This window comes from Cotesia typhae, unplaced genomic scaffold (genome assembly GCF_013202065.1).
Source record: "Cotesia typhae breed Kobodo isofemale line unplaced genomic scaffold, CoteBio_Ctyphae scaffold_152, whole genome shotgun sequence".
Classification (NCBI taxonomy): Eukaryota; Metazoa; Arthropoda; class Insecta; order Hymenoptera; family Braconidae; genus Cotesia; species Cotesia typhae.
In genome coordinates, this window is record NW_027423776.1 from 1,537,328 (window position 1) to 1,549,775 (window position 12,448).

Sequence of the window (12,448 nt, forward strand, 5' to 3'; positions counted from 1 at the left end):
TTTTTAATATTCCTGATAAGAAAAAGAGATTTGAATGATTGAAAACGAAAGATTTGAGAATGAAAATTGATTTGAATACTATGTACATTTTAAACCGAGATACACTTTTCTAATTCCTTTTTTCGATAACAGAGATGATTAATGTACATGCAATTATTATTTTTTTTGGTGATTATTATAACATAGTAGTATTATTTGTTAAATAAAACGAATTTGTAACAATAAGTAAAAACTTCATTTATTACAACTGTACTTTATGTAAAGTAACTATAAATCTTTCATGTAAGAATATTTTCATACTTGAGCATAAAATTATTAGTGATAATTTTTTTAGATTGAGTTAAATATGAAATAGTTTTTTTAACTAACAAAAGTACTAATTACTAAATGATAATAATAGAAAACAACAAAATTCAAATAAAGTAATTGTGCCATAAGATATTAACGATCACTATTTGTAAGTCTGTTAAGAGAATTTTAAACTTTTAACAATTGTTGTTGAGTCACATTTCTAAAAATCGAATTCAAATTTCGATGTTTGAAACATCACAGAGAAGATTTTGACTTCTGCTTTTAAGATGTTTGCATGGTTGTATGCACGAAAAGCTCAATTAATATTGAAATGAATTAACGAAATGAGATTAAACTCATACGGTTTTTCAAAAGGCTCAGTTGAATTAAGATTTCCAAAAATCTCTTATTTTATTGGTCAAGTACCTTAATTAAAACTTTATAAGAGTGTTTTAAATTATAGGCTATAATTATCTACATCAAAATTGTTTTATTTCTCCCGGAATCATATTATATTAGTTGATTTCACACTTTTTATCTAATCTTTCTATGTCAATCTATTTGATACGTTTGATGAAACTTAAGTTTTTATCGACTATCTAGGTTTTAAGATTTTAAAAAGGTATTTTGATTCTTTTATTGGTGTTGATGTATTTCTATTTCTGTTTTACGAAAGGGGATGGGATTGTAAGAGTAAAAATATGCTTTTTTTTACAAATAATTAAAAAAAAAATAGTTTGGGTAAATTTATTAAAATTTTTTGACATTATTAAGTATGGTTTTAAGAATATTCTGTAAGATTTTGATGCAAAATTATTCACAAGTAATCTGGTGACAGAGTTTTTCTCCCAGCGCCGGTGAAAAAAAGTGATTTGCCGTGTTCATTTTATCTCAGCTGAAAATTATTTCGAATCCAAAACCATTTGATTTTAGTCGCAGTATTGATTAATCTTTCCCTTAATATTGTCTAATTATTGTTTTTTTCACTGTAAAATATTTGCTGGCCATTGAAAGTGCTATTTTTCACGAAAAATTCTGTCATTTTGTCAGTATAAAACCCTCAAAATAAAGAAAAAAATTACACAATTGATATCGACAATTTGTGTGCGTTTTTGAGCTCTTCAAACTCAAAGAAATAGCTTTTGTGTGCTTTTGAGCTCTTCGAGTTCAAAAGTCTGATAGAAATTTGCTGAAACATTATTTTTAACATCTTCAAACCGCAATAACTTTCGAATAAAAGAACCGATTTCTACGCGGTTGACGGCATTCAACGCAGTTTTTTAAGCCTCATGAAGTATTTTTAAATTTAATTTGATCGGACTAAAAATTTCAGAGTAATTCTGAGAAAACACTTTTGTTGGTTTTCTTTTGTCAACGATAACTCACGAACGAATCAATCGATTTTGACCAGACTGGCGGCGATCAAAGTGGTTTCTTGATGTCGAGAACTGATGATTTTTTGGAATCGATCGGTCAAGCCGTTCAAAAGTTATTTCAAAAAAACCACATTTGAGAAAAAAATTTTTTTGTAGTTTTTTTGAGATTTCGCAAAATATACCGGTTCAATAGGCTCAAATCATATTTAAAATCTAAGTTTAGTCAAGCCCCTTCGAATAGCGTAAGCCGCGATGAAATCGGTCGAGCCGTTCAATAGTTATGAGAGGTTTACACACACACACACACACACACACACACACACACACACACACACACACACACACACACACACACACACACACACACACACACACACACACACACACACACACACACACACACACACACACACACACACACACACACACAGATTGATTGATAGTTTATTAATGCCAAGGCACAAGTCAAATGGCAATTTTAAATACAATATGAATTACAAATACAATAATAATAGAAAAATTATATAAGTATATAAACTATAATAAAGATCTAATATAAAAATTTATATTTATTTTATCTGATTCAACTAACATACTCAATAAATTATTCAATTAATAACAGCTGAGAAAAGAACAAAGTTGGAGAATTTAACACTTAGAATCTAACAGTAATTATCAGAGAACTTATCACTTTACAATAACAAAATTAATAATCCAAATTCAACAAATGGTCAAAAATTTTATTTTTGAACACTTCAAGACTAGATGAGTTTACAATCTCTTCAGGCAGTTCTTCCCACAATCGTATTACACTCACTTGGAATGACCGCTCCATGAAGGTCGTAGCAAAATGCGGAAACGTGAAGAGAGTGTTTTTTGGCTGCTAACCTATCTGAACGTCTGACTTCGGTCTCCTCAACAAAAGCATCTCGTAGGTACTTGGGTTTACCAACTTGAAGTAGCTTAAAGAAGTAACAACTCATGAAGTACATTCTACGATATTTCACAGTAAGCCATCCCAATTCTCGTTGATAAGGTGTTATATGCTCATCTTTTCTAAGATTAAAAATGAACCTAATTGAGCAATTTATTGCACGTTGAAATTTCAAGTCATTTTCAGATGTTGAATCTACTAATACGATGGAACAGTAATCAAGAAGTGGTAAGATGGTGGATGATACTAACAATTTCCTGATGTCAGTTGAGAAAATGTTCTTTCGAACCTTGAGAGAATGCAAGGCTGAATTAACTTTGCTAACCACTAGCTTGACATGATGATTCCAACTTAGGTTCCTACTGATGTGTAATCCCAAGCACTTGGTAGTATCAACATATGGAATTATGACACCATCTATAATAATAGGTGGCAGATCAAAGTTACTCAGTTGTTTCAGCTTGCTATTTGAACCCAAGATCATTGCTTTGGTCTTGGACAAGTTTATCTCCAAGCCATGCTTCCTTGCCCAATCCGCAACTGATTGTGCATCAATGTTGACCTGTCTGACTGCCTCTTGTAGTTGATACATAAAGAAGTGTAGATAAATATATTTGTCATCAGCAAACAGACCATGGTTACAATACACTAACCATCTGACAACAGAATTCATGACAATTAAAAACAGGATTGGACCAAGCACAGAACCTTGAGGAACACCAGATGAAGTTCTAAGGAGCTGAATTGGAGTCCCAAGATTATTCAGTATTGACTGAGAGCGATTTGATAAGTAGGAGAAAAACCAGATAATTGTTTCCATTGAAAAACCAAGCTCAAATAACGCAATCAGTATGATCTTGGGGTCAACATAGTCAAAAGCCTTACTCAAATCAAATAAGACTATTATGGTAAGTTTATTTTTGTCCATCGCCTGCCTAATATCATCAGTGAGCCTCAGTAAAGCTGATTGTGTGCTGTGATGTTTCCTAAATCCGGATTGCAAAGGATCGAGTAACTCGTTATCCTCCAGATAGGTTATCACTTGATTTGCAATGATTCTTTCAAACACTTTGGCCAGATGGGATAGATTTGCAACAGGTCGGGTATCTGACGGAGATCTAGGTGGTGAAGTTTTATTCAAAGGTATAATAAAAATAATTTTCCAAATGTCAGGGAATATTCCAGTATCAAGAGATCTATTAAATAATGCAGTAATAAACAGTGAAATTTGTGGAAGGTGATCCGTAGCCATCTTAAATCCAATCCATCAGGACTTTTCCTTTAGACTTTGAAAGAGTAATATGCAATGCCTTAGTAACATCTACAATGTCAATCATGGTCCACTTGAATAAACAATTGACTTCTCTTGAAGAGTCCATCGGCAACAGATCAACAAAATTTTTATTGCAAGGTGGATGTTTTCTTACTATGTTTGCGTAATACTCATTCAATTCAAGAGCATCAAAAAAGTTTAGCGGTGATGAAGGGTTAGACTTAATTAGTCCAAGATGTTTAAGCTTACTCCAAATAGATGAACCATATGAAAGATTTGAAAGAATAGTTTTTAAGTATTCCTCACGAGCATGATTTAACTCAGCTTTTAAGTTTTTCTCTTAATTCTAAAAAGAGCAAGCAAATTTAGGTCCCGAGTTCTCCTAGCTTTCTTATAAATTTCATCGCGTTCTTTGCACTTCACTTTTAATTCTTTTGTAAACCAAGGATTACTATGACGGACTATCTTCTTAGTAATTTCTGGTGCAAACAAATCCAGAGAAGATAGAACACCAGATTTGAAGATAGTCAGCAACTCATTTGGATCCGAATTCTCTAGTATAGCTTTATCAATTCTTAAAGTGTTCATCAAAGTTCTTGAAAAAGCTTGATGATCACAATTTTTAGGTTTCTAAAGGTAACTTTCTTTGGTGCTGGTTTTGAACAATTTAATTTATATTTACAAAATAAATAGTCATGGCCATCAATGAACGGAGAATCGGATTTAGCAAACGAAACTAATTTACTATCACTGTCAAGCAGGATGACATCCAACCAAGAATCATAATTATTTTTATGAAAAGTAGCTCCGTAAGGTACGCAGAACAGTGATGATTCAAGAATAAAGTCTTTCAGGTGCCTTGCAGTATAACTATCTTCTAACAAGTTACAATTTAAATCACCAGCTATGATTATATTGTTGAAATTTGGAGCAAATCTTGAAAAAATGTCAAAGAATTCGTTAAGAAATAGCCCTTTCGGTCTTCTGTAAATGCAGGATAATAAGAGGTGAGATCCAGAGGATAAAGTGACATCGGTAATTAAATATTCTGGTTGGTTTAAATAGTCAGAAGTTGAAATATATAAAATCTTGACTTTTAAGGACTCGTGGACAAGACAGGCCACTCCACCTCCCTGGATGTAACAACCAGTATCTGCATGTTTTAAGGTTCGATCTCTTCGAACAATATTGTAGCCATTCAATGAAAAAATACTGTTGTCGTGTGAGGGTTTTAACCACGTTTCAACAAGGATAATAATGTCAGGTTGAGTATCATTAATCAAATTCAAGAATTGAGCAGTATGGCCAACAAGGCTATTTATATTTAGACTAAGTACATTTAGCGATGAAGATATATTTTTAGTTGAGCTATTAGTTGAATCAGTTGACTGTTAATCTAGTTTAGTGAGATCAGAAACTCATTTAATTTTAATTATTTCAGAGCCATTTTCTCTTTTAGCAAAAATTTGTCCACTTGTCACCCAGACATACTTGATCTTTTTTAACTTAGCCTTTTCTTTAGTTTGTAAAAGTAATTTATGTGTCTCTGGTAATAAAAATTCATTGACGTATATAGCAAATGTGGAATTTTGATCAACATAGTCCGGAAACACAATTTTAGCCAAAAGATTTTTTGACTTGCGTTTCGAACTTATAATGAAATCACGTACTCGAGAAGACTTCAAATCAATAATGTAGGAATGATAGGTAGTCTTATGTTGTTTAGATCTATCTTTATTTACAAATTTACGAACACTCAAAACATCGCTGACCAAATGTGGTAACTCTAGAGCATTTAAAACAGCGGACGGAATTTCAGAAGGTAATAGTTTATCAGCCACTAAATCAGGAATACCTGAGATTACCAACTCAGTAGTACTTCCTAATAGAGATGAAGTAGATGAAGCTACACTGTTTTCAAGAGTAACTAGTTTGCTCAGATCAGCTAGTTTATTATGCATTATATTCATGTTAGTTTTACTGTCTTCTTTTAATTTTTTGATGTCTAAGTTTAATTTCGAAATTGAATCAGCATTTATTTTAACATTTTCCTTAACTTCCGAAAGGTCAGACACAGTAGCAGCTTGCGAATCTTTGAGGTCAGCGATTTGCGTACTAAGTTCCTCAAGTTTCTTATTTACCAACATGTTGGATGATAAAAACTGTTCCATCATAACTGTCATCTTATCGTCAAGCGACTTTTCAGACCAATTTGAAGGTAGCTGGGCCATTGTTGGAGGTGTGATAGGTGAATGAAACACTGAGTCTGGACCAATCGATTTCGGTGTATTTGGTGTGACAGGTGATTTCAATGAGGTTGATACACGAGCTGTTGATAAACGAACAAGTGAGGTAGATCCGCGAGCTTTAAATGTATGATCAAGAGGAGAAGAGCTGGCAGATTTGAAACTGGAAACTGAAGAGGTATTAGAGCTAGTAGATTTTATCGAGGCAAGTCTTGTTTTTGTTTCTAAATTTCCCAGGAGATAGTTAAATTGTTTTCTGCAACAATCAGTCAGCGGCTTGTTTTTACATAATCTCGTGCACAACCAGGATGAAAATGCTGTTGACAAGTGTTACAAATAACAGATGATTTAACAGGTCTCTTGCATTTAATACATGTGTCAGGCACCAATGGCATAACCAGAAGATTGAAAGTAAAATTACTGTAAGGTGATCAGACAATTTAATATCAAGTTTCAAGTTATTAGTTAGAACAAGATAGATAACCAGTTATTTATAGTGTAACTTACACCTTCTCAGTACACACACTATTGGTGCTTTGTAAATTCTCAAGTCATAACAATTTAAATGGTCAGAAAGAATTTGATAGAACTTTACTGACAAGTTATCACTGATAGAAGGTAAAGTAAATGGTAAATCACTAGGTAATTAGCCAGTCATGAATAGTGTCACTTAAACCTCCTTGTTGCACACACTGTAGATCAACAGAGTAGTTATCAAATAGATGATATTTTTCAGAACTGGTAAACTTCAAGTGAGAGTTGACATCAACTGACGCTAATTTGGCTAACAATCCACTGTACACTAAAACCACTGTCAACTTAACCTCTTCAATGATGAGTAATTTATATTTAATTATTTTTCAATCCACAGCGAACACATAAGGAAAATTTATATGTCAATCTGCAGATTGCAATTTGTTGCTTGCAATATTTCTGAAACAAAAAATGCCCGGAGGCAATTTACAGCAGAAAAATGTTGCAAAAACAGAGCAAAAACTTAGCGTGTTTATGTACTTACAGAGAGAGAGAGAGAGAGAGAGAGAGAGAGAGAGAGAGAGAGAGAGAGAGAGAGAGAGAGAGAGAGACGAGCGGATATCATCGTAAAAATAGTCAAGAAAGCTTCTTAGGACTTCAAAACGTCAAGATTTGTTGAAACCTCGATTTTTGTAAAACGAGGTAAAACCAAGAACTTCCCGATTTTTCGAAAATCATTGATTTTGCTAGCGGGAAGTTAAAAATTCCTAAAAAAACTGGTATGAGGAGGTATTTTATATGCAGTATGCATGTATGAAATTTAGAATGAATTGGTCAAGTACTTTTAAAATGGTATTAGAATCGGATTAAACGAGCACCAAGGCAACTTTTGATAAAAAGCTTGATTTTTTTTTTTTAATACGAAGTTCAAATGACTAAAAAAATTTCGAAAATTTGAAGGAGATTGCCCGATCATTTAAGTAAGTAATTAACTTTAAAGTTGAGCAGTTTAACATTGCTCTGATGAGGTGAACTCCAAACATTGATACATTTCTGTATTTATCTCGTAGAACTGTCGGTGAATAGTTTTAAAAAACTTATGGATGAAAGCAAATATATTAGTGATAAATTTAATTCAAAAAAATTTACACTTGCCCGACTACTTAATGTATATTAATTAAAAAAAAATCAATGCCACTATTAGCCAACATTAAATGTATATTTATATATTGGGAAAAATCATGTGGTTACTGCTCTCCTCTTACCGCGTTATAGAGTCGATACCTATCTCTACCCCGCCTAGCGCTCGTACTTCCTCAAATTTTTTTTTTTCTTCGTTTTATTTACTGTCAGAAAATTATGACCGGAGCTAAATGAATTTAATATTTAAAAGTTTCGAGAAATTATCAATTCATTATTCTATAGAAATTTTGAAACATAGTTTATATTATATAACGTGATCGTCAATCATGTTGTAGGTGAAAATTTTTGTAAATGTACTTTGTAACAGGGTAAATATACCCTGAATCGATAAGTCACGGGATTTCGATAATTATTCGACGCAGCATTGGCGCGTCTCGATCTTCGGGCCTAGAGAGTTAGTAAGAGGGGTTAGTTTTGGGCTAGCACACGTGAGCAGTGCAGCCATACCGTGGGTAAGAAGTTCCTCTTCTCTAGGCGAAATAACACGGTGCGTAATGCTGGATGGGGGTACTTTTTACACATGATCTGGCTGCACTGCACGTGAGTCGGCCAGTGCACGAGACAGGTCTAACCCCGATCCGTGAGCAGTGGCCGAAAGAACGTATAAGGTTTAAATTGAATATTACTGACAACTACTGGACATAACAAGTACTAGATGTACTAGTTAATAAAAATCTCACTCGCAGTGAGATTTTTATTAACTAAAATTAATTTCATTTAATTTATTCAATATCTGGAATTTTTTTATTAATTGTATTAATTTTAATAATCAATTAATTCGGTAAAACTAATGGTTAATTTTTACACTTGGAAAAAAACCCTAGTGACTTAGCTAATTACTGAGTAATTTAATTGAGATTTAACGTTGAATTAATTTATTGAAATTGTTATAAATTATAAATAAAGTAAAGTCAATTAGTAGTGTCAGTGTATAATGTTGGTATGGATTATGTATGAGCTGCAGAGTATCTAGGTCTACGTTTAGTCACTGGGCTGTTACTGCTGTAGCTGGAGCGGGTTATGTGTGTATGCTGCAGGACATTTAGGTCTACGTTTAGTCACTGGGCTGTTGTTCTGTGGCAGCGCATGAATAAGCTGCGTGGAGTATCTAAATCTACGTTTAGTCACTAGGCTGCTACTCCTGTGAGCCGAGTCAACGATCTCTAACATACGATTAATCTCTGCGCAGAGTAATAATTTATACGAAAACACTATGTGATAATATATAAATGTATATAATTATATACAATTCTATATAATTGTATACAAATATATACATTTATATACAATTTCATTGTTCTTTTTTGCATTTTTATATAGAATTATATACAATTGTATATAATTATATAAACATTTTATATAATTATGCATCACCTCTATCCAATTGTATATAATCCATATATAACTTTATACAGTTGTATAAAATCTTTTTTCATCGGGTAATATTAAATAAATATGAGTCTGTGATCTTAGCAATTAAAAAATGAATATTTTATAGTTATAAACACGCTAAATATTTTAATAAATACATTTATTTATACATACACACACAAAATAAAAACACAATACATATAACCGAGATTCACGTGATATTTTATTGCGCATGCGCGTTGGTAAATGGGCTTCATTTACATATCTGAAATGGCGCAGTATTGTGAGGAATGTTAACATCGTACATAAGTGTATTTTGAAAAATAATATAAAGTTTTTATACTGCATTGAAATAAAAGAAATATTTTATTGCATGTAATGAAAAGTATTACTTACTTAACTGTTTAATTAGTAATTGCAATAATATAATATAAGAGACAATCATTTCAATAAGTGAGGCTGATTAAAGCTTACCCGAGAAAAAATGTTTATATGATTTTATATGGAATCACATATATAATTATATACAATTATATATAATCATATATAATTTTATATAATTATACATGATTATATATAGAATTGTATATAAGATTATATATAATTATATATGACTAGATATGGAGCAATATATAGCCATGCAGGATTATATACAGTTCCATATATAATTATATATAACCATACATGATGATATATGGAATTGTATATAAGGTCATATATAATCATATATAATTATATATGACTATATATGGAGCAATATACAGCCATACAAGATTATATATAGTCCCATATATAATTATATATAAGTATATATAATTATATATGCTTATATATAATTAATATATACAAAAATTTTTTCTTTGAAAAAAAAAATTTTTTTTGGTACTCACAAAAAGTGTAAAATGATCTTTAAAATTACGTTTAAATAATTCTGAAATACAAAACTTGTTACATTTCCTGTGAGATGATTTGGTCTGCTCTGCTACTATGTAATAGTAAAATCATTATTTATTTTATTATTTAAATAAGTGTTATATTATAATGAGATTCGGTAAAAATAAATAAATTATGAATTATGACTATCCAAATATATCATAAAATCAATTTTTATATTACATTTATAATAAACTCATATGATACATTATGTAGATCATAGAATTATTATCACCTGAGACAGCAGCACAGCAGACAGAAACTTCAAAACGCACGGAAATCATCAAAGATAAGCAGCATTGAGCATGGTCAATAATTGGATGGGTGACCGCTGGTGTTATAGCCGTAAAATTATTTCTAGATATATTTTTTTTGCATTTTAATTGGTTACAGAGAATTGCCTACGACCATATTAAATACTCTATCCATGAGATAACCGAATAATCAATTAGATGTAATAAATATCTAATTAAATATTGTTATATATAATTATATATAGTTATATATAATTATACATAATTGTATAAGCTTAGATATGATTATATTTAGCCATTTTTCATTTATAATCATATATAACCAATTTATATATAAATATATGTAACTATATATAAATATTTTTTCTCGGGTAGTTAATTCTTTAAATTTAATTGAAACTAAATATTGCATTGTAGTCATTAGACTAAGTACTAATGTGTAATATTTAATAACGATAAGATAATACTAAAAAAAATTAATATTATTTTGAAGTTAAGCTAAATAACTTGTTATTAATGTTATAAATTTTATTAATATGTATCTCATGAGAAATTTTTATTCTTGGTAAAAATAAATACATGTCAATTAAAAATAACCCTAGCGGATTCGTGGTGATGATCAAACTACGGTCAAACGACAGTGAATTCACCGTAAATTCACTTTACCGATGAAAGAAAGTCTATTGATGGTCGAACAACCGTCGTTCGACGGTGAAAAATAAGTCAAGTTGTGAATTATTCTAACGGTGATTGCATGGTTCATAAAGTAAACATTGTCCAAAATTTTCTTCATTTTTTTTTATTCGATAGCCATGACTTCCCGATCCTTTGATTGTCTTCAGACATAAGTACAACAGTGAATGACTGGTAAAAATTCGGTGAATAAAGAGTATTTCGTCGGTGAATCCACGGTAATCTGTGGGTGAATTTAAGGTCAAATGGCGGTGAAGAAGATAGTGACGGTAAAGTAGAAATTTTATAAACGGCTGAGTGAATATAAGTTTGATTTGTAATTATAAAAAAATTCCATAAAATAATATATAAGGCAAATAAAATACAAATAAATAGTTAAAAAAAAATAATTTGAAAAAAGATTCAGTCACTACAATTTTTTTACATTATCCAAAAAAACACTTTTTATAAATTTTTGTAAAATTTCAAAAATTTTTTTTTTTCATGAAATCTTAAATTTAACATAAACTCATGAAATTAAAGAAAGATTTCTTTATAGTTAATAAAATTTAATGCATTCATTTTGGGTGACAAATTCGGAGAATGAGTTATTGTTTAGAGTTCGTGAAATAGAAATAATTATCAAAACAACATCAAGTATCCGTAAAATAGATCGTGATTCAAAGACATTTTTGATTCACGTTTGGTATAGCATTACAGGAAAATCTCCTGACGTTCGATCAGATGATCCGAGTTTGATTCCCGGTCTGGGCGATGTGATTTTACACTGATTTTTTTTTTTTTTTCAATATTATCATATACGCGAACATTTTACGAGCTTAATACTGATTATTTTGGGTGAATTAACTTATTTAGTTACATCGGATTCCTATAATGAGGAGGTGAATCGACCGTAATGAGCTAGTTTTATGCTAGTTCTATAGGGGTGAATTAATGGTCAAATGTCGGTAAAATCACCGTGAGTTCACCCGTAGAAAAAGGTATTTCTCGGATCTTCAGTCGATAAGTCAACAGTCAAAATTATTCACAATGATACCTGATAAAGACCGTCAAATCACTTCATATAGACTAATGTTTGACTGCTGTTTAACCATGAATTGGCCATATTATAACCGTGGCGTTGAAACCGCTAGGGAAATACTCTTTTTGTAGTTTTCTTGTAATTAAATTTAAAAAATTTAAAGTTCGCTGAATCCTAAAACGATTATATACAATTGGATCAATTTATGCATAAATTATATACAATTGTATAAAATTGGATAGAAAAAATGGCCCGATCCAATTGTATACAATCAGATAGGATTATATACAATTGTATAAAATCTTTTTTCATCGGGATTTCAAAAAATTGAAAGTTGTCAATGACATTGCAGAACGTGGCGTTGCGTTAGTGAAAGAAT

The 12,448-nt window shown here is 31.0% G+C and overlaps 1 protein-coding gene across 2 annotated transcripts in view; it reads left to right on the forward strand.

The window, feature by feature from the left end:
• LOC141536275 (protein obstructor-E) overlaps positions 1 to 12,448 on the forward strand; it is a 36,392-nt gene that overhangs the window by 190 nt on the left and 23,754 nt on the right. The window contains exon 1 of one of the 2 annotated variants that reach the window (XM_074256688.1): positions 10,099 to 10,157. The exons of the other annotated variant lie outside the window; for it this stretch is intronic. Coding sequence (XP_074112789.1) covers positions 10,133 to 10,157 — 25 coding nt within the window. The 5' untranslated portion in view covers positions 10,099 to 10,132. Of the gene's footprint in view, positions 1 to 10,098; positions 10,158 to 12,448 lie in introns of those variants that run through there. 2 annotated transcript variants of the gene reach the window in all.